This window comes from Podarcis cretensis (assembly GCF_951804945.1).
Source record: "Podarcis cretensis genome assembly, chromosome: 3".
NCBI classification, from domain to species: Eukaryota; Metazoa; Chordata; class Lepidosauria; order Squamata; family Lacertidae; genus Podarcis; species Podarcis cretensis.
In genome coordinates this window covers 2,254,194-2,277,478 of record NC_137172.1, presented here as the reverse complement: position 1 = coordinate 2,277,478, position 23,285 = coordinate 2,254,194, and the positions used below count along the sequence as shown (strand labels likewise).

Genomic DNA, 23,285 nt, shown 5'->3' with positions numbered 1-23,285 from the left:
TAGAGGCATCACATCTCCGAAAAGAGGGCCATAAACTGTTCTGACTCTGCTGTGTGTGGAGGTTTGCAGATGACAGTCCCCCAACTCACCTTGAACCTGCCCACGATGCGATCCTCGTCTGCTGCGTGGTCATCGTCGTCGCCAATCTTCCCCCGAAAGAGGTTGAAAGTGTGAAGCCAGTCCTCAAAGTAGTCAAATTCCGTCTCCAGCTCTTTGGGGAACACCTGGAGAGGAGGTGACAATGAACCCGGGAAAGCAACAGCGAAGCATGCGAAGTAGAAATAATAATAATAATTGCTCTTCATTGTATTTCTCCGTTTCATAACCTCTTGATGGCAAAAGAAGCCCCCAAACCTCAAAGCAGTTTACAAAAATGATAAAATCATTTGGAGCAATGTTTTCAAACATACCAATATTTAAGATTCAGGCAGGTAGCCGTGTTGGTCTGACGCAGTTGAAATATATTAAAAAAATTAAAAAATTGTCTGGTAGCACCTCAGAGACCAACTAAGTTTGTTCTTAGTATAAACTTTCGTGTGCATGCACATTTCTTCAGATACCAAGAACAAACTTAGTTGATATCTAAGGTGCTCCTGGACAATATATATATATATATATATATATATATATATATATATATATATATATATCTCAAATTCTTCAGACCAACACAGACAGAAACCAGAGCCTCCGAAACACCATTTACCTTCCCGCCAGAGCGGTACCTATTTATCTACTTGCACTTTGAGGTGCTTTCGAACTGCTAGGTTGGCAGGAGCTGGGACCGAGCAACGGGAGCTCACCCCGTCGTGGGGATTCGAACCACCGACCTTCTGATTGGCAAGTCCTAGGCTCTGTGGTTTAACCCACAGTGCCACCCGCTCGGCTTTCTTTAAATAGGGCTATGTCTAAAACATGTCATTGAGCTTTCCATACCTTTTTTGTAAATTCAAAGAAGCGTTCAGTTCCTGCTCCAGGTGGATCACGTTTGGTCAAAACTCTCCACTATGGCCTGTCCATCTTGGGTGGCCCTGCACGGCATAGCTCATAGCTTCTCTGAGTTATTCAAGCCCCTTTGCCACAGCAAGGCAATGATCCATGAAGGGGCATTTAAGGTTTATGATTTCTTTATTTCCTTCTGAGGAAACTGAATAGTTCAGTGAAACGAGGTTTGCAGCCGGAATCCCATTAAGGCTTTGTTCAATTCTAGGTTAATTTTTTCCTTAAACTTTTTGATTTTTTTTATTTAGGTTAATTCTATAGTTGATTACTTCTCATTTCAGGGATTTTCATGGCATTTCATTTGTTTTATGTAAAGAAGGAAGGGGGCTGGGCTGAGCTGGCTGAGCTCCATTTTAAGCAGCCCGTCTCCGGAGCCAGCCCTTTTGCGCCACACATTTTGCCCTCTGCCACTGTCGCCCTGGAGCTCCTGTGGTCCAGAGAGCGGAGCGGACGAGCTCGCTCTGCCTACCCACGAGAAGCGGCAGTAGCGGTGGCGGCGGCAGCTGCCCCAGGGAAGGTAACCATAGCAACTGGAATTGGGGCTGGGGGGTGGCAAGGACTTGCCCCTCTCTCCTCTTCTTCCAGCTCTCCCCCCTTTGCCCTTGTCCGGCTCGCCACAAGGTCTGGGGGACAGTGGACCGGCCCACGGCTAAAAAGATTTGCTGACCCCTGGACTAAACAAGACTGTTTTGAGCGGGCGCTGAAAAGAGTACAGCGAAGATGCTTTGTTGTTTAGTCGTTTAGTCGTGTCCGACTCTTCATGACCCCATGGACCAGAGAAGGCCAGGCACTCCTGTCCTCCACTGCCCCCCGCAGCTTGGTCAGACTCATGCTGGTAACCTCGAAAACACTATCCAACCATCTCGTCCTCTGTCGCCCCCTTCTCCTTGTGCCCTCCATCTTTCCCAACATCAGGGTCTTCTCCAGGGAGTCTTATCTTCTCATGTGGTGGCCAAAGTACTGGAGCCTCAGCTTCACAATCTGTCCTTCCAGTGAGCACTCAGGGTTGATTTCCTTCAGAATGGAGAGGTTTGATCTTCTTGCAGTCCATGGGACTCTCAAGAGTCTCCTCCAGCACCATAATTCAAAAGCATCAATTCTTCGGCGATCAGCCTTCTTTATAGTCCAGCTCTCACTTCCATACATCACTACTGGGAAAACCATAGCTTTAACTATACGGACCTTTGTTGGCAAGGTGATGTCTCTACTTCTCAAGATGCTGTCTAGGCCTGTCATTGCCCTTCTCCCAAGAAGCAGGCGTCTTTTAATTTCGTGGCTGCTGTCACCATCTGCAGTGATCATGGAGCCCAAGAAAGTAAAATCTCTCACTGCCTCCATTTCTTCCCCTTTTATTTGCCAGGAGGTGATGGGACCAGTAGCCATGATCTTCGTTTTTTTGATGTTGAGCTTCAGACCATATTTTGCACTCTCCTCTTTCACCCTCAATAAAAGGTTCTTTAATTCCTCCTCACTTTCTGCCATCAAGGTTGTGTCATCTGCATATCTGAGGTTGTTGATATTTCTTCCGGCAATCTTAATTCCGGCTAGGGATTCATCCAGCCCAGCCTTTCGCATGATGAATTCTGCATATAAGTTAAATAAGCAGGGAGACAAAATGCAGCCTTGTCGTACTCCTTTCCCAATTTTGAACCAGTCAGTTGTTCCATATCCAGTTCTAACTGTAGCTTCTTGTCCCACATAGAGATTTCTCAGGAGACAGATGAGGTGATCAGGCACTCCCATTTCTTTAAGAACTTGCCATAGTTTGCCATGGTCGACACAGTCAAAGGCTTTTGCATAGTCAATGAAGCAGAAGTAAATGTCTTTCTGGAACTCTCTAGCTTTCTCCATAATCCAGTGCATGTTTGCAATTTGGTCTCTGGTTCCTCTGCCTCTTCTAAATCCAGCTTGCACTTCTGGGAGTTCTCGGTCCACATCCTGCTTGAGCCTTCCTTGTAGAATTTTAAGCATAACCTTGCTAGCGTGAGAAATTAGTGCAATTGTGCGATAGTTGGAGCATTCTTTGGCAGCGAAGATGCTTACATGGTATCAATAGGCCGGGAGTTCCAAAGTGTAGCTGCTGCTACACCAAAAAGACCAAGTTCTTGCAAATGTATTGAGTATTATGGGTCACACTGCTAGATCTGTTGGGATTTTGACTACGTGTCATTCTGTGCAGCTTCACACAGAGTTAATTAAGCATTGGCCGAAGGCCAAGAAGACCGAGCAGAGAGGAGTTATTCTGCCTAGAGATATGGGACCTTGGGATACAGCTATACTATTGGTTGAGGTCCCAGGCATGATGACATATGACCTTCCCTGACTGTATGGAGTGTTGGTCAGTGTGGTGTTCTGAGAATCATTTGGAGTTTGTTAAGAGAGCTACCGTAGATTCCAGCGTATTAGGCGCCTGGGCATATAAGACGACCCCCAACCTTCGCTGTTCAATTTTAAAGTTTTAGAGTTATAGAGTTTGAGCACCGCCAGGAAAATAGGACACTATCCGCATCCACTTCTGTGGGGAGGGAGGAGGAGTGATGGCAGAAGGGGCACCTCTGCTCACCAACTCCCTCTCCTCCTTCCCAACGTGTATAAAGGTAAAGGGACCCCTGACCGTTAGATCCAGTCGTGACCGACTCTGGGGTTGCAGCACTCATCTCGCTTTATCGGCCGAGGGAGCCGGCGTACAGCTTCCAGGTCATGTGGCCAGCATGATTAAACCGCTTCTGGCGAACCAGAGCAGCACATGGAAATGCCGTTTACCTTACCGCCAGAGCAATACCTATTTATCTACTTGCACTTGGACGTGCTTTCGAACTGCTAGGTTGGCAGGAGCTGGGACCGAGCAACAGGAGCTAAGATCCATATATGTTCTTGTATATAGTAACTTGTAGAGTCTGCTGTAAATAACTAGTAACCAAGTTACTAGTAGCAGTGTTTTGTTCCTGCTTCGTCCATTCTGCCTGCAACCGATTGCTTTCTGGAACTCTGCGTATGCTCTGCTAAGGTCTGGCTAAGGTCCTGCAACAGGTCAAAGTTGCGAAACACCAATAAGTTCCTCCAATGGAAGCGGCTGAGTTTGTGTATCTGGGGTCAACTGAGCTTGTGGGTAAACTGGCCCCAGGTTTTAAGGACTTTATATACTCGCAGCAATGCCTGGTAGCAAATCTGCAACCAGTGCAGATTTCTGAGCACAGGGGGTTATATATGCTGATGAAGCCTTGCTCCTGTCAGCAATCAGGCTGCAGCATTCTGCACTCACTGCAGTCTCCAGATCAAGTACAAAGGAAGCTCCACATCAAGTGCATGGCTGTAATCCAACACTGAAGTAACCTTGAAGTACTGTAATTAGGTTAGGATTACCATACATCCAGAATTCCCTGAATATAACCCTCATAAACAGCGTCTGGATGGAAATTGCTGAGATGTCCAGAAAAATGTGGATGTATGGCAGCCCATGTTGGCAGTGTACAGGTGAAACTCGAAAAATTAGAATATCGTGGAAAAGTTCATTTGTTTCAGTAATTCAACTTAAAAGGTGAAACTAATATATGAGATAGACTCATATATATAATTATCACAATTATAACAAATAAAGGCTTGACATATCTCGCTTTGCATGTCATGTATTAGTTTCACCTTTTAAGTTGAATTACTGAATTTTCCACGCTATTCAAATTTTTCGAGTTTCACCTGTAGATTTTCATTTAAAAAATAGCTTTAAAAAAACTCAACAACGTTTTTGTCCAGATCTTCACTTTTGAAATATGGCAACCCTAAATTAGGTTATAGAATACACCTGCAAAGGAAAAAAATAAAAACCCCAGTCTGGAGGGGCCCTCAGGATGCAGAGCCAAACCCCCATAAACCCACGCTTCTGATGCAACTGGGATCTGGCACAGCTCACCTTAAGCTCATCGATCTTCTGCTTGTTCTTCTTCTCGGGACCCTCGGACGTCGGCGGCTGCCCCTGTTGCTGCTTCTTCTTCTTGTCTTCCTTGGGGACCTTGATTTTCTCTTTTGTCTTCCCTTGGCCTTTGGAGCCTTTCATGGGAGAGTCATCGAGTCTGATTTCTGAGCCCCCCAAGGGAACCAGTGGCAGATGACGTATGGGGAGGGCAGGTGCAGCAAAGGTGGGAGACAAGAAACAGAAGGAGCAGCCGTGATGTGCATGAAAGCTGACAGACAGCCCCTATCAAACCAATTTTTGCCGTTCCTAAAAGGGTTCCTTCCTACTGAGGCTTGGGGGAGACCACCAGCCCTTGCTATTAGTGTCTCAGGTACCATGCTGAAAAGGGCTGCCCAGGTGAGGAACAGTGGATCCTAGATCAGGATCCTAGAAAAAAACGCACCAAGAACTCTGGCCAATATACCGTATTTTTTGCTCTATAAGACTCACTTTTTCCCTCCTAAAAAGTAAGGGGAAATGTGTGTACGTCTTATGGAGCGAATGCAGGCTGCGCAGCTATCCCAGAAGCCAGAACAGCAAGAGGGATCGCTGCTTTCGCTACGCAGCGATCCCTCTTGCTGTTCTGGCTTCTGAGATTCAGAATATTTTTTTTCTTGTTTTCCTCCTCCAAAAACTAGGTGCGTCTTGTGGTCTGGTGCGTCTTATGGAGTGAAAAGTACGGTAAGTTTCAAATGTGGGAGTGGTCCCTACTTGCAAATCAAACATACAGAAAAGCCCAATATACACGTTGATCTACCCCCATTTAGGTGAAGAATCATATGATTATATGCTGCTTTAGAGTGTTTAATTCGATCTAACACATGTAATTATTAATATTCGTTATTTCCAGTCATTTTCTCTGAGAAACATAGAAAATAACAGGATATATTTATACGAATTCTTCAAACTTACACGACCCCTTAAAAATTAGGTACGGAACCAAATGTTGCATAATACTGTTTTATAATTTATGATAATTTAGAATTTGAATGTATTTTCATGTAATGTTTGATACTTCCAGCTGATGAAGGTGAATACATCGAAACAGGGCCCTGTCCTGGTTTCTGATCCATAATTGACTTCTGACTTCTGCTCAATGATTGAAACCTAGATCTTCACGTCAAATCTTACTATGGACTAACATGAACTTATCTCTACTTATAAACTCTTACCTTTAATACTGTAACGAATTATTGTGTTATACATATCCTTATGAGTTTGAGTTTGTAATCCTTGTCAGAATACATACTTTTGAATGGATTAGTTTTTGTTGATTTGCAAGTAGGGACCACTCCCACTTTTGAAACTTATACTGGCCAGAGTTCTTGGTGTGCTTTTTTCTTGGTAATAACAAGAACTCCAACTTATTTAACGTCCCATCAGGATCTTGACACTTCCCAGGGGCTGTGGGACAGTATAGATTTGGAACAGTGGTTTGCAGAAGGGCATAGTTAGAAGACAAAAGTTGGGAAGAACTGGGTGATGAACAGCTAGGAGAAGCAAAACCAGGAGAGAGAGAATTAACAGACTCCGGTTCGCCGGAAAGTGTCCAGCCGATCAGTCCAAGGTCATGGAGATTAGATAAGGTAGCTGCACAGAAGGCGCAGTGGTTGCGAGATCAGGTTGCAAGATGAGGAAGAGACTCAGAAGGAAAGTGGGGGTAAACCTTAATTGGGAGCACCTGCGCTCTGAGAATGGACAATTTGCTCTTCCGCTGTGATCATTAAAATCTCTTTCAATGGTAAGAGACTATTTTTGCTTTGTTCTGCTCATCCATGGCCAAAGAGAGGGAGGAAACCACTTCCCCAAAGCTGGACAGAATGCTTCGATTCATTGGGAGGGAGGTGTTCGTGGTTTCTCTTGGAAGTTTGAGTGCAACTCAGCTTGCAGAAAAAGGGTCTGCATGGGGTCTAAACAGAGTGTGGGACCCCCAAATCCCCAAAACTACCCCTGTACCTTTAACCTCTTTGCTGACCTCTCTATCTCTCCTTCGAGGTTTAGTGGGGTACACGTTGGGTAGCGTTCCCTTTACTACTTTCTCCTCCTCCTGACACTTTCTTGGGACCTCAAGGCAGGAGGAGGGAACTTTCTGATTCTGCATCAGACAGTGTCGGATCACAGAAGCGCCCCCCCCCAGCCTTCCCCAAGACATCTGACATGCCCAGCTCCAAAGTCCAATTCTGCCAGCTTTCATCGCCTCTTTGCCAGTGATGGGTTGATGACAGAAAAACAGAAAAACTGAGGGAGGTGGAGGGACCATGCAGAGAGGGAGACAGAAAGTGCCCAAACCTTTGCTTTTGGTCAGTTGGCAAAGAGAAAGAGAGGAAGGAATGGAAGGAGGCACAAACACTCTGCAGATGGTACCATGGAAGGGGCCTGCGCTGAACTCTTTTCATATGCATTCAAAAAAATTAAAATGTGATGGCGCAACAGTTTCCTCGAAGGTGGAAATGGAGAATTCATTTTCAACAGTTCTCAATGTTTCTACAGTTCAGGTATACTTGCATTTTGTTTCAGCTCTAGGAGAGGAGCTTGTTTTTTAGGGGGAGAGATTTGGAGAGGGCAAATCTCTATTTCATAATTTTGGAGCATTTACACATTTAATAAATACTAATACAACAGCCTTTTATGTGGGTCTGTGGGATGGGGGAGTTGTTTTGTTGTTTTCGTTTTAATTACCGACTTGTGTTTCTCATCTTGTGTATTGTTTTGTGAACTGCCCTGAGATCTTGTGACGAAGGGCGGCACATAATAATAATAATAATAATAATAATAATAATAATAATATTGCACCGCTTGATTTAGAAAAAGAACCCAAACAAATCTCAAAGCAATTAAACCCTACTCTCCTCCTCGCTTACTGGTCCTCTGCTAAACCTGAAGCAGTTTGCAAATATTTTGCATGGAACAAAAGCTAAACTCCTTTCAGGAGAGCCCTGGTTTTCACAGCTGCATGGCCGATCAAGTAGCCCAGAGGTGAAGGGCTGCCCATTCCTGAAGCTGCAGTGATAGGAAAGGTTGACCTGTTAATTTCTGCCTGCTCTCCAGCTGTGGAAGCTGCAGGCTCTGTCAGCGAGTGGGGCTTTCCTTGTAGTTTGAATTCCCCAAACATTACAGGTTGTTTGGGGGGATTAACTCTCCTATCTAATCCACCTTTCGTTTCTTTGAACTCCAGATTTCCCAAAATTTACCCTCAGACATATCCATCTCATCTTTCTCCTCCGCTTCAGCCGCAGCCGCCTCCTGCTGTCGAAGCAGCTAGAAAAATGGAATAAAGGAAGGTCACACAACAATGTAGGTATTATAGGAATTCTAAGGTCATATATATATATATATATATATATATATATATATATATACACACACACACACAGTGGTGCCCCGCAAGACGAATGCCTCTCAAGACGAAAAACCCGCTAGACGAAAGGGTTTTCCGTTTTGGAGGCGCTTCGCAAAACGAATTTCCTATGGGCTTGCTTCGCAAGACGAAAATGTCTTGCAAGTTCCTGCGGGGTTTTTTTTCTCCCCCCCCTTTTTTCTAAGCCGCTAAGCCGCTTATCTGCTTATCTGCTTATCTGCTAAGCCGCTAAAAGCCGCTAAAAGCCGCTAAAAGCCGCTAAAAGCCGCTAATAGCGCTAATCCGTCAATGGGCTTGCTTCACAAGACGAAAAAACCGCTAGACGAAGAGACTCGCGGAACGGATTCTTTTCGTCTTGCGAGGCACCACTGTATATAATAAATGTTCATAAATGTACAAGGCAAACACATACATAAGTATATAAACCACGTGTCTGAAATAGTACAGGAGAACAATTCTAAAGCCATTTTGACTCTTTCAGTGACCTCAAATATTCGTCTGCAGTTTGGATAGAAATGGGAAAAGCCTCACCCGTTGTCTCTGTGCTCACAAATCCTGCCTTAAGGGCACATTTGGGTATGAATAGGGTGAGCCTGTGACCTGGACTCAGGAATTAAGTATTTATCATCACAAAAGAATGCCACAATCACAGCTAAGGCAGCCCTCCCATATCACAGAATACACCATGGGTAAGCAAACTAAGGCCCAGGGGCTGGATCCGGCCCAAACGCCTTCTCAATCCGGCTCGCGGACAGTCCAGAAATCAACGTGTTTGTACATGAGTAGAATGTGTCTGTAATGGTTCTAGGAGGTTGCTCGTGCGTAAGTTGGCGCCACAACTGGCTGGGTTACCTGGGTGAACCCTTTCTGTCCGGACAGCCACTCATCCGTGGCTGCCTCAATCGCTGGCAGAATCCGTCAGTGGGCGTTTCTTGAACTTCTTCCAGCAAAGAAGTTCTTTGATGCCCAGTCTCCTCCTACTCTCCCTGCGCAGAAGTCTTCTGCGCAGGGAGGGTGTGGGCAGCGGAGGACCCGTGCTCTCCCCGCTGGTCTCTGGCTAGGAGTCCTGGAGCCTTCTCTCCGATTCCCCCATCTGCCATCTGCCCCCCTCCTCCACTGGTGCTACGCTGATTTCCTTCCCCAGCGGATGGGCTGCCTCTCTCCCTACTGGGACCCTCTCCGGCATCCCTCTGGAGCCTTCCCTCCGCCTCTGGCTCCGATGGCAGTTCCCTGACAGTGTCCTTTTATTTAAAATGCATCTCTGGGTTATTTATGGGGCATAGGAATTCATTCATTTTTTAAAAATTTTTTCCAAAATATACTCTGGCCCTCACAAGGTCTGAGGGACAGTGGACCGGCCCCCTGCTGAAAAAGTTTGCTGAACCCTGGAATACACAGCCTAGAAGGGCACTGAATTATAGAATCGTTGGAATTGTAGAGTTGGAAGGGACCCAGAGGCCATCTAGTCCAACCCCTTGCAATGCATGCTGCGATGTGGTTCTTCCAGCAGCATTCATCGCACAGAAGCCCCGGAGGAATTTGGTGGCACGTGACCAAGCCAGCCTAACAATACGGGAAGAGCCAAGTATATATCGTCCAGAATTAGAATTAGCTTTGTTTTGCAGAATGGGAGAATGGCTCTTGTGTTGAAGGAATGGGTTTCTGTGCAGTCAGTCTGAAACGGGATCCAAAATCCCCATTTTCCTCCTCCAAGGGAGCATTTCTAAAATGCATTAACTTGAGCACTTGAGTCAATGTATAAACAGAAAGCCAGCTGTATAAATAAGTGCTCAAAGCCCTCTCCTTTATCAGTCCGTGACAGCAATGGATGGCCTTGCCAGTTCCGAGTGGAACAGGGATGGCACATCTGGGTCTTATCTTACATCCTGACCACAAAGACGCACAGACCTTGTCAGGTCTGACAAGAGACCCGGAAACGGCGCCAGGAGTTCTCTTAGAGTTGGTGACCTTCTTCTTTCCCCAAGATAAGAGTATAGGAACAGGAACAGGAACAACCTTTTATGGTCAAGAGTACAGTGGTGCCTCGCAAGACGAAATTAATTTGTTCTGCGAGTTGTTTTGTCTTGCGATTTTTTCGTCTTGCGGTATTAACGGTTGTAAGAAAAAGGAAACAAACTCGCAAGACGTTTTCGTCTTGCGAAGCAAGCCCATAGGGAAAATCATCTTGCGAAGCAACTCAAAAAATGAAAAACCCTTTCGTCTTGCGCGTTTTTCATCTAGCGAGGCATTCGTCTTGCGTGGTATCACTGTACCAGAACAGGAACATCTGTTTATGGTCATGGATGTCTACTTACGTGTAGAAGCTGACGTGATTGGATTCCTGGGGAAGGGGGAAGAGGGTGCCTGGAGGATATATATACTGCATGAAATTTCTCATTTCTTTGGACTTGCTGTGGACTGACCACGCAAGTGCCTTCTGCTATCTGGAGAGCAGAATAAACTCTTTCTCAGAATCAACCTCGGTGTCATTTGACTTCCTTTCTCCCTCCCGGGAGCAATGCAGACCCCACCAGTCAGTAAAATCTAAGAAGGCTACAGTGTGGCTTCCTGCTCCATATTTTGCACCAGCTTCTCTTGATCGCCACCTGCCAACCACTCACCTCCTTCATCGTCTCGATGGAAGCAAAATACTTGGACCACCAGTCCAGCATGCTCTCGTCAGGCTCATCGTCCTCCTCCTCCTCTGCACCCCCTTTCTTCTTCTTTTTCTTCTTCTTCTCCTTCTCTTCTTCCGACTGAAAAATAATGGGGAAGAGGAGGGTGACAGAGGTTCTGGTTTTCGAACATTTTTCGGAAGCCGAACATCCAACATGGCTTCCGCGGCTTCTGATTGAGTGCAGGAAGCTTCTTCAGCCAATGGGAAGCCGTGTCTTGGTTTTTGAATGGTTTCAGGAGTCAAATGGACTCCCAGAATGGATTAAGGCAACCAAGGTACCACCGTATAAGAAATCTGTTATAAAAGGGTGAAACTGGATATGATGGAAATTTTAAAACACAATTGTATGTAATTGTGATGATAAGCATTGAAGTTGGGTGAGCGGGGAGTCGTTAGTATTGCAGAATAGGATCATAACCGTTGAGTGATAAAGTGTAAATTTGAATCTTGGAATAAAACAAAACATTAAAAATGAGAACAGATTGCTGGACTATTTGGGCCATTGGCCTGATCCAGCAGGCTTTTCTTATGCCCGTCGTGGGATCATAGTGCTTTAAATGTGTGGCATGACGCTCAGTTTAATTCAGCCCTCGGTGCCCGGGGAGGAAGGCCTTGGATTGACAGCTAGCAAAAGCATGCGCAAGAGCTCTGTCGTCACAATAATGATCTCTGGCAAGCAAGCAGCCGGATAAGCAGCAACAACTCTCCATCAGTTTTATGTAGTTTATTTACAAGGAAAATAATCCAGAGCATGGCCTTCTTGCCTGCTCTCATTAGGAGACGTTGCTCAGTCTGACTCTGTTGGGATCCACAGAATGCTGTGTGAGATAGTAAGTCTGCAGGCCTGAGTTTGCTAGCTGATGCAATCAGCCTGCAATACTTTCTACGCAAGTGCAGGGTCAGAAAGACTCAGCAGTAATGTGCTGACAGTTGATTGGCTGTCATTGGTTTAAAAGGGAAAGCTGTCCAGCAGTAAAGGTGGTGGTTTAGAGGAGTGTGGTCAGAGAGAGTGTGTCTTCCTGTTTGCCTTAAGGTGCAGCCAGGTACTCTGTTTGACTGCATGAACTGTTTCTGTATCATAGCCTGTAGATATTTGTATATAGATAGCTCACAATAAATATACTGCACTGAAGAACCTGGAACTCTAAGCATTTCTGCTAAAGCACTGCAAAGAATTTGCGACAGACTCATCGTCCCTTCCCAAACAGGAAGAACGCCAAAATTCCAGCTTTCTACTCCTTCCCTTCTGTTTCTCTCTGAGCCTCTCCAACCTCCTTGTTTGGGGACTGCATGGCTGGCCTATCTCCAGGGGCATAGCTAGCTGCTCCGGTACCCAGAGCGATGGGGCGGGGCGATCCATGCATGGGAGCAGGGAAATCCACACATGGGGGTGGCATGGCAATTTGCCCACAAGGGTGGCACGGCAATCTGCCCAGGGGGTGCCACGTCAATCCGCCCAGAGGGGTCCTGCAGCGATCCGCCGGGGGGGGGCCACAGCGATCTACCCAGGGGGTGCTGTGGCAAGCTGCCCATGGAGTCCACTTGGTGGACACAATCCCCAAACTTCCGTTTCAGGCAGCACAGGGCCCTGAGCCACTGCATCACTCCCAGGAGAGATGCATGGCTCGGGCACGCTGCAGGCCCAGCCCCATGTTAAGTGCCACCCCCCCCCCCAGTGTGCTATTTTGGCACCCACTCAGGGATGACACCCGGGGAAGCCCTCCCCCACCGCCCCCACCTTTCTCCGCCACTGCCTATCTCTTCCCCAGAAGACAGAGCCTCTGACCCTGGCTTATCAGCTGGTTGCCTGGCAACGCTTGGACCAACTTCCAACTCTTCCTCTCCTTGGGAGCTAGCAGCTTGTTCCCTGGGAAGGAGGGGAGCCGGACTGTCCTCTCTAAACTCAGACAGTGTTGGGATTTGAGTTCCCACCAGCTGCATGGTAGCAGCATTTTGTTTACATCATGTGATGTTACTGATGTTTCTGAGCGTGAGACAGGATGTCCTACGCTGTTCCCAGGGTTGTGTTCTCAGTGTCACTTGAGACCTTCCTGTTGTTGCTGCAAAGGGGGAATCAGTGAGTTGTACAGAGGCTGCTGAGAGAGCAGACATGTTTGTACTAGCTCTGTGTACAGTGTACAGTCTGTTGAATAAAGTAGAATGTTAGACTACTTAGAATCATAGAATCATAGAATCCTAGAGTTGGAAGAGACCACAAGGGCCATCGAGTCCAACCCCCTGCCAAGCAGGAAACACCATCAGAGCACTCCTGACATATGGTTGTCAAGCCTCTGTGGAGTTTGGAACAGACAGGGTTAAAACTCTGTGGTGCCCTGCATCTGGGAGGGGCCGGAAGCAGGGCCTTACGTCACAGGCTTTGTCTGTGAGAGTTACTTTCAGTTCTACCGAGAGAGACGCTGAGAGACACAGCTAAACAGACAGGCTGTGTCTGTGTGCTTTTGGGAAGCACGGAAAGAAGAATGCTTTTGGAATGGCGGAGGTTTCTGATGGAGAGACTGATTTATGGCTTGTAAATAAACGCTTCTAGAGATAAGAACCGATCTGTCTTTTGGACTTGATTTATCCCTTTCTCACATGGACTCAGGACCGCTGCATTACTCTGCTATCCTACCAGGTCAGAGCTTCCTAGCAGAGAAGGCTCAGAGGAAGCGTGACTGGACGGTGAATTTATTTTCAATACCCCCAAAGGTTATGGACGTTACGTGTTTCCTGACAAGTGTGAGAAGGGAGGAGAACGCCAGCTTTGAGTTGCTGTGATCTCCTGCCAGGAAGGGCAGTGGGAGATGCTGGGGAGTGGAGCCAAGAGCCAAGAGAGACGGCTGCTTCGGACGTCCAGCTTGCTGGCAGAGTGAGTACGCTGAAAGCCCCGGGGGGAGGAGAATGGCTGCTGCTCAGGCACAGCAGGGCCAAGACAGCTACCCCGGTGAAAGGCTGAATGGGGCCAACTGGAAGGCCTGGAGTGAGCACATGTACCACTGGCTGAAGGGAAAGGAGCTGTGGCAATGCACGCAAGCCGATCCAGGCCAGGCCCAGCCCAAAGCAGACGTAGCTGATGCTCTAGAGAGAGAGCAGAGGGTGCTAGCCATTTTAAAGGGCAGCGTTCGTGCATGGCTGTTGCCAGAGCTCCAAGGGAAGACGCCCTGGGTCGCATGGCAGGCACTGAAGACTGCATGTCAGAAAGCAGTAGGAGCCAGGCCAGAGGGGGCTAGAAGATGCCCAAAGGGAGCAGCAAGCCCAGGAGGGGCTGAGCAACGCCCAGAAAGCCCAGAGGGGGCTAAGAGAAGCCCAGATGAAGCTGGGGCTGTTTTGGGAGGCTGTTTTTATGCTTCAACACATCTGTGTCCTGGGGAAAGGCTGGAAGCTGGAAAGAGGAAAGCAGTGGCAAGCTGTTCCTTAGGCGACGTGGCACCCAGGAGTGGGGGTGCAGGCCGATCCAAGAGCTCTGAGAAAGCCAAAGTCAGAGCTTCCTAGCAGAGAAGGCTCAGAGGAAGCGTGACTGGACGGTGAATTTATTTTCAATACCCCCAAAGCCTCTGCTTAAAGACCTCCAAAGAAGGAGACTCCACCACATTCCTTGGCAGCAAATTCCACTGTCGAACAGCTCTTACTGTCAGGAAGTGCTTCCTAATGTTTCTTGTAGTTTGGAACCATTACTTTCAGACTGTCTCTTTCTTCCGCTGAGATGCAAGGGGAAAGTGAGTGTGCATCTCTCAAAAGGGAGGTGTCGCATATCACCGGTCTCTCTGGACTGAGGGAGGATCAGCTAGAGGGTGAAGAGGAAGAGGAGTCAGCCTTTCCCGAGGGGGCCGATTTCCAACAGACAGCTCCCATCTAAAGAGTCAGCCTCTTGCTTGCTCAGCTCAATTTCTGAGGCTGGCTCTTTCGCTGAGGGGGGCGAGGCATGTTCCTGACAGTCACCACAGAGCCAGGCATGGCGCATCAGTCACTTACCACATCCACTTTCACGACCGCATCAGAGTTCTGCCTCCGGGGAAAGGAGAGGGGAAGGAAGAAGAAGAAGAAGCCACAGTTACACAGAGGAATGCAGGCCTGCGGTTTGCATACACTCCAACATTTCCCATATAAAAAATAAGGACATTCCTCACTCTTCCCCGCAACTGACGCTCCTTGATCTTCCATTCTCCCCCACCCAGAGCATTTCCCAACAGAAGGAGAGTCAGGGCCACCACCACTTCCCCAACGGGACATAGCAAACACACCCTCTCTCGTCCTGAGAAAACCCCTTAATCCCGATTTATTTTATTTTATTTTATTTTATTTTATTTTATTTTATTTTATTTTATTTTATTTTATTTTATTTTATTTTATTTTATTTTATTTTATTTTGTGCTTTGTTAAATTACAAAGAGAAAAGCACTATTGGAAATTTCCATTCCACCTTCAGTTGCAGACATGGAACTGTTACGTGTCACACATCCGTTTACATTCCAGCACAGTTTGCTGGGAACTTCCGTTGTGTATAGCTTTTGCTTTTGACTCTCTCTCTCTCTCTTTCTCTGAGGTGACGAAAAGAGAGATGACATGTTTCTTTTGTCCTGATTTATGCTTCGTAAATCCGTAGCTTGTTGGTATGTTTCCACAAGCCTCACGCCTCTTCTGTTTGCGCAGTATGCTCTGCTGATACAGTGTGCTCAGGCTTTGAAGTCTGAGTCACTGATTTACGTCGCACCAGAGGTTGGGGGTTCATCACAGCTGGAAGGGCATGATCCAGCTGGGGGCTAGCCAGCTGGCTTCTCGACCCCCGAAGGATGCCGACAAGCACACACCAATACATATGTTTTAGAAAACTTACCGCTTCCAGCTTGACCATGGTTTCCATCTTCTTGATGGGGGCCTCGGGCTCCATGTTAACCACGATTTCCCCTGTGGGGTGAGAGATGGGTCCACCGTTGGCCACGGCTGCATAGGCACTCATGAGCTTAGCTGGGCAGAGGACAGAGAGAACCAAGCACAGAAAAAGAGGGAAACGGAGAGAGAAGAAGAAGAAGAAGAAGAAGAAGAAGAAGAAGAAGAAGAAGAAGAAGAAGAAGAGAATTGTTTTAGGACAGAGATGGCCAGAAGGCAGAGATTCTGGAGAATTCCAGCAGAAACAGAAAGTGTTCACTTATTTCCCTTTGTCCGGAATGGAAATCAATCCCGTGGATAGTGTTAGTTTCTGTTTGTGCCACTGTGCAGTGCTTGGAGTCACAAGACTCTGTTTACATTCCTGGGATTCCAGACTGTTGGAAGTCTCACGGAAGACAGGAGACGGATATGATGTTTACTGGTTTCCTGTTACTTTGTTTTCCATTTGCTCTCTGCTTTCACAGAGAGAGCACGTATATTTCTTTTCTGTCTGTGTAACTAGAAATAAAACCCTTTGCAATGTAGCTCATATTTTCTCGTCCTTCCCTGCTGCTGGATACTCTGCGTAATGAGGGAACGTGCTTGGAGCCTTATCAGAGGCTCAGGTCGTTAATCATCATTGGAGGCGATTCCAAAGGACTCAACCGGAGGATGAGCTTTTCCAGCTCGTAGCGGAGGCTCCGACAGATAGTTGGTGGTTGTTTTAGTCTGTGAACGGTACCTGTTTCCCTGCAAGGTGGCCTTGCCCCAAATATGCCCTCCTGACACCTTCCATCTTACAGGTGCCACATAACACCCATTCCACATGTTTGGAACTCCCTGCCTTTGACATCAAGCTCCCTGTACTCTTTTCGAGCCTGATAAACACATTTTTTAAATAAAAAAATTAATTTGGTTTATCAGATTAAAATTTCGCAGTCACATATCCAGCATACAGCATAGAAACAAGATTCCAAAGAATCTCCTGGACTTCTCTCCTCCCTTTTGTGGGTCCTTCATTAATCGTTTCCTCCTGCATCTTTTATGATAACCCAAATCTTCTACCTCTCCATTGTGTCCAAAATATACCATTAAACTACAAGTCTTTTTCCAATCCTACTAACAATTTTAACTGTTTGCAATGGTTTTATAAGATAAATTACAATTTTTTCCCATTCCTTATTAAATTTTTGGTCTTCCTGATTTCTGATTCATTTTAGCCATTTTGGCATAACCCATCAACTTTAGCCATTTTGGCATAATGCTTCCAATTCTTCTCTGGTAGGGACTTTATCTTCTTTCCATCTCTGGACCAGTAGCATCCGTGAGTAACATTCACGGAAAAACATTTTTGTTTAGACAAGCCTACTCAGATGTCCAGAAAGCTGGTGTGTTTTTAGTTTACTGCTTTTTAAAAAACAATCTCTTAATTCTTTTTACTAATAATTTTATTATTTTGATTGCTTTGTAAAACACTTTGAGTGTTATATAAATTTGTATGAAATGAATAAAAAAATTACATCCTCCCCTGCCCCATTCATTGTGTTCCCTTTGCAACGAAACGAATGTTTTGGAAATAATCATGGCATGAATTACGCGGAATCCCCAATTTATGCAGATAGTTATGTGAATTATATCAACGAGTGGACAGCGAGATGAATAACATAGCACTTGACAAAAAACGAACTGTTGTGGTTCAGAAAGAGCCCTGATTGTGACCAAGACAGGACAGAGATAGCTGCCTTCTTCTTACATCCCTCCCAGAAGGCATGATAAAAGGAAGAAAAAAATGAATGGAAAAGTGGAGAAGAAAATACTGGAGGGAGAACGCCTCCAAGCTTCAGAGAGAAAACTTGCAGGGATGAGAATAAGCACGCAAATATGTTGAATGCACAAGAACCTTTGTGTTACGGATGTTCCCAGGCTCAGCTATAATCCCAGCACTTTGTATTTCATAGAACCATAGAATTGAAACAGAACCATAGACTAGGGTTGGAAGGGACCCTGAGGGTCATCTATCCCAACCCCTTGAGATGCAGGCATCTCAGCTGAAGCATCCATGGCAGGTAGCCATCCAACCTCAGCTTAAAAATCTCCAAGGAAGGAGTGCCCATCACCTTCCGAGGGAGACCTTTCCACTGTCGAACGGCTCTTGCCACCCTGAACATTCCCACATTTATTTCAGATGTGGGGTTGTGGGGAGAAGCAAAGAAAGATTTGCTTAAGGTTACCCAAGCGATTTCCTAGGTGCTTTGGGATTTGGACCAGGACCTCTGCTGCTCATGGAGCTCAGTTTCTTAATTACAGAGGAGGCTCGTTAAATAGCATTCTGTCCCACAACCTCCTGTCTAGCAAACCAAGACCCTAAAGTGGTACCTCTGGTTGTGAACAGGATCCGTTCCGGAGCTCCGTTCGCAACCTGAGCAGAACTCAACCCGCATCTGCACGTCTGCTCATGCGCGGGTCACGATTTGCCGCTTCTGCGCATGCATGTGACATCACTTTGAGCATCTGCGCATGCGTGAGCGGCGAAACCCGGAAGTAACCCTTTCCGGTACTTCCAGGGCACCGCAGTACGCAGTATGAAAATGCTCAACCTGAAGCAAACGCAACATGAGGTATGACTGTACGTTCCAGAGCCCCGTTCGCATCCCGAACGGAACGCAAGACGCGACGGTGCATCTGCATGTGTGCGGGTCACGTTTCACCGCTTCCACACATGCGCGTGATGTCATTTTGAGTGTCTGCATGCGTGTGCGGCGAAACCCGGAAGTAACGCGCTCCGTTACTTCCGGGTTGCCGCGGAGCGCAACTTGAACGCGCTCAACTGGAAGTGCATTCAACTCGAGGTATGACTGTATTGGTCGTCCCCTGTTCCAAGTTACACACTTAGTTCACACCAGAAGTGCCCCATCTCCCAGACCCCATAACAACACCTTCCCTCCCGCACTCTGGGACTACCTGCTGTGCTCCAATGCTGGGCTTTCTTATCCGGAGGCCTATAGATGAATTTCCGCAGGGAGTTCACAGCATGGCTTCCCACGAGGGTGTAACGCCCGAAAGCGCGGCAATCCACAACGCGGATGTTCAGCGGGGGGTGAAGAAGCTCGTTCTCAGGCAGATCCTGCAAGGGGCCAGATGCAAAGGTAGGGTTTAACAGGGATCTTATGGCGGTTGGGGGAGGGGGGAGGGGAGGAATCAACAGATTCTTCAGGGTCATCTCAGCCACCCCCTCCTTGTTCCAATGCCCTCATTGGTCCCAAATCTAGAAAGATGAGATCTGATTGGATGAGCTTACTGCCGCTCTGGGAAAATGTTTTATTTTATTTTATTTTAAAAAAGATTAGATTTTCCACAATAATAACAAAAACCACAAGGCAGAATAACACACAAAAACAGAAAAAAGAAAAATACATCAGTGAACGAAAGGGAAAAAAGGAACATAAACAGATAAACAATAACAACAAACTTAATTCTTTACAAATCCAACCTTTTAAACATCTTGGTTGACTTCCTTGGTTCCCTTCTGAGTTTCCTTTTAGCTGAAAGTAACATCTTTCCAATATCATTACTGACCTAAAACAATTTCCAATTATAGTCCATCTTATTCACATTTCTTAATATTCTGGATCCCATTTATTTGATTATAGCTTAATTTAATCCTAGGCCTATTTGTTTCTTTCAAGTAATTTCTAACTTTTTATATTACAATATTTATTCAAATAGTCCTTAATTTTCCTCCAGTCCTCTTGAAACTCCTCTTCTTTCTGGTCACGGATTCTTCCAGTCAGGTCGGGGGAAATGTTTTAAGTTGAAATGGAGTGTTTGGAAGACACCCCCAAAGGAAATCTAGTCCAACCCCCTGCAATGCTGAAATCTCAGCTAAAAAATCCCTGGCAGGTGTCCATCCAACCTCTGCATAACAGCCTCCAAAGCAGTCTCCTCTTTCCCAGGCTAAACTTCCCCAACTCCTTCAACCGTTCCTCATGTCATAAGAATTCTAAGGTCTCAAATATAAATTAAGTGTTCATAAATGCGCAAGGCAGACACATATATTATATAAACCACGTGTCAGGAGAGCAATCCTGGAGCCATTTCAACTCTCCCAGTGACCTCAAATATTCCTCTGCAGGAAGAGAGGCAAATGGGGAAAGCCTTCCCATTGTCTTTTTGCTTGCAAATCTTGTCTTAAGGGTGTATTTGTGTATGAATAGGGTGAGCCTCTGACCTGGATTCAGGAAGTATTAACCATCACAAAAGAATGGCCAGGCTGCCCAGGTAATGCAATCAGTGACCACTATCAGGTATCCTGGAAGGCAGGATTTCTGCTGTAGACCGCCTCCTTCTGCGATGTATGTATGATGTTTTTGGGGGTGGTCTTGGGCTACAGGGTGGGCAATTTCGAAAGGGCTTGCGCACCACTGTTCAGGGTTCTCCCTTCCTCCTGCATGTGGTGAGTAGGGACCATGTTGCAACAGTTTAATGAAGATCAGGCTTACTAGCCGCTTTGCTTCTCGATATTCTCTGGCTGGTCTCTGTTATTTTCTCCTACTGATAGGGAACCTACTTAAGGACTCTATATGGGCTCTGGATTACCCTATAAGGGAAAGGGAGCAGTTTTTGTCTTCATAACACTTGATTTACAGACCCTTGATCATCTAGGTTGCCTCTCAAGACCAATTGCAGGAGAACAAGTGTGAGAAAGGGTTATTGCCTCCATGTTCTCCTTGTGAGCAGTGGTGTTGTAACGGGGGCTGGGGGGGTCTATTGTCTGGGTAGGGTGACAAGAAGGCACCCCACGGGGGCTCCTGCCGCCACCGCAGCACGAGCAGTCATCGCGCCACCATAGCTGCATGTGGAGTATCCTCCGTTCGCAGCTGCAGCCGCAAGCAGAGGATCCCGGCACCGGCGGCAAACCGCTATCTACAGTGCATGTGTGGTGTCGCATGCATGCACTGTACTTAGAGACGCCGCACATGCACTGCACATAGTGGTTTGCCACCGGGGCCACTTAAGCGGCGTATGGATGGCGGTGCGATCCCTCTGTCACCGCTACAGCCGCATGTAGACGATCCTCCGTTCGTGGCTGCAGACGTGAGCAGAGGGTCCCGGCACTGCTGGCAAACCGCTATTTAGAGCGTATGTGCGGCTGTGCTGTTAGTTTGTGTGTGTTGCCACTGTGCAGTGCTTTGGAGTCACAAGACTCTGTTTACATTCCCCACATTCCATACTGTTGGAAGTCTCATGGGAGATGGATGTGACGTTAGTGGTTTCCTGTTCCTTTGTTTTTCAGTTGCTCTCTGCTTTCACAGAGAGAGGATGTATTTTTCTTTGCTGTCTGCGTAGCGAGAAATAAAACTCTTTAGCCATGTAGCCATAAATCTCATCACTTCCGTGTGCTGCTTTGATTCTCTGCTGGATGGGAATGAGCCCGAGGCCTCATCAAAGGCTCAGGTCGTTAATTATCGTCGGGGGCGATTCTGGAGGAAGATGAGCTTTATCAGCTTGGCTGAGCGGATATCCCAACAGTCGCATGCATGCGCTGTACGTAACAACGCCACATATGTGCTGTGCATAGCGGTTTGCCGCCAGGGCTGCTCGAGCGCCATGCGGACAGCGGTGGGATCCCTCTGTCACTGCTACAGCCACATGTAGAGGATCCTCCGTTCGCGGTTGCAGACGTGAGCAGAGGATCCCAGTACTGACCGTACGGCACTGGAGCAGTGCCACTGGCAAACCACTATGTACAGTGCATGTGCGTCATCGCTACGTATGCCATGTATGTCATACGTAGCGATGCTGCACATGCTCCCTGTGTAGTGACGCCCCACCCCAGGTCTCACATGACGTTTTCGTTCACCCCTGCTTGTGGGCTACTAAGGATTGGCTCCTGATTGGCCACTGTGGGCTGGATGGACCTTTGGTGCAATCCAAAAGCCAGGAGGGGATAGGGCTCCTGTGTTCGAATCCTGCTTGCTGGTTTCCCACATGCCTCTGGTTGGCCACTGTGAGAACAGAATGCTGGGCTAGAGGGGCCTTTGGCCTGATCCAGCAACCTCTTCTCATGTCCCTATGCACCCATCTCTGCTGGGTGAAGATACTCACCACTTCAAACCATTTGACCAAGGTGCTGAAATTGGGGTTTTTCTTGTAATTCTGGATGAGGGACGACTGGACTCCCCTCCCGGCACATTCGATGTCCACTCGAGGCCGATCCACCTGGGCCAAGTTCACGCGCTTCAGGTCTCTCAGTCCCCAGAACAAGATCTAGAATTATGAAAAGGTAAAGGTAAAGGACCCCTGACAGTTAAGTCCTGTCAAAGGCGACTCTGGGGTTGCGGCGCTCATCTCGCTTTGCAGGCCGAGGGAGCCAGCGTTTTCCGCAGTTTTTCCGGGTCATGTGGCCAGCAGGACTAAGCCGCTTCTGGCACAACAGAACACCGAAACGTTGTTTACCTTCCCGCTGGAGTGGTACCTATTTATTTACTTGCTCTTTTGGGTGTGCTTTCTAACTGCTAGGTTGGCAGGAGCTGGGACCGAGCAATGGGAGCTCACCCCATCGTGGGGATTCGAATTGCCGACCTTCTGATCAGCAAGCCCAAGAGGCTCAGTGGTTTAGACTGCAGCACCACCCTCGTTTAGAATTATAAAATTGTAGATCACAGAAGAATTGATGCTTTTCAATTATGGTGCTGGAGGAGACTCTTGAGAGTCCCATGGACTGCAAGAAGATCAAACCTCTCCATTCTGAAGGAAATCAGCCCTGAGTGCTCACTGGAAGGACAGATCCTGAAGCTGAGGCTCCAAGACTTTGGCCACCTCAGGAGAAGAGAAGACTCCCTGGGAAAGACCCTGATGTTGGGAAAGATGGAGGGCACAAGGAGAAGGGGATGACAGAGGATGAGATGGTGGGGGGACAGTGTTCTTGAAGCTACCAGCATGAGTTTGACCAAACTGCAGGAGGCAGTGGAAGACAGGAGGGCCTGGTGTGCTCTGGCCCAGGGGGTCACGAAGAGTCGGACATGACTAAATGACTAAACAACAACAACAACAACAAAGAATTGTGGAGTCGGACGAAGGGACCGGTCAGGGACTGGACTGAAGAGGAGCACTGGGGATCACCCTCTCCTTCTCCTCAGCTTCCCTTGGAGGAGAAGGAGAGGGAGTGATGGCGATCGCCCCCCCGCTCCATCAGTTTCAAGAGAAGAGGGAGACAGGATTGAATTACAGCAGAACTCAGAGCTGGAAGAGAAGGAAGGGGAGAGCTGATAGCAGAGACTTCCTTGGAAAGCAAAGAAGAGCCACCATCCCCAAGAACTCATCGCTCAATTAGAGTTCAAGAGCAATGGGCTCAACGGCATTTGACTACTGGGGCCCCCGTAGAGACCCCCCCCTCTCTGAGGACCATCTAGTCCAGGCATGGCCAAACGCAG

General features: G+C 47.2%; 1 protein-coding gene across 4 annotated transcripts in view; it reads right to left on the bottom strand.

Moving 5' to 3' along the window:
- Positions 1-23,285, bottom strand: part of OTOF (otoferlin) — a 226,274-nt gene that overhangs the window by 28,727 nt on the left and 174,262 nt on the right. For 2 of the 4 annotated variants that reach the window (XM_079968474.1, XM_079968477.1), the window contains exons 11-18: positions 21,958-22,119; positions 18,814-18,976; positions 15,821-15,891; positions 14,959-14,988; positions 10,931-11,065; positions 8,143-8,209; positions 4,910-5,076; positions 90-224 (exon numbers count right to left, since the gene is read on the bottom strand). In XM_079968474.1, the coding sequence (XP_079824600.1) occupies positions 90-224; positions 4,910-5,076; positions 8,143-8,209; positions 10,931-11,065; positions 14,959-14,988; positions 15,821-15,891; positions 18,814-18,976; positions 21,958-22,119 (930 nt within the window). Of the gene's footprint in view, positions 1-89; positions 225-4,909; positions 5,077-8,142; positions 8,210-10,930; positions 11,066-14,958; positions 14,989-15,820; positions 15,952-18,813; positions 18,977-21,957; positions 22,120-23,285 lie in introns of all 4 variants that reach the window. The other 2 variants (XM_079968476.1, XM_079968475.1) reach the window with 2 other exon arrangements.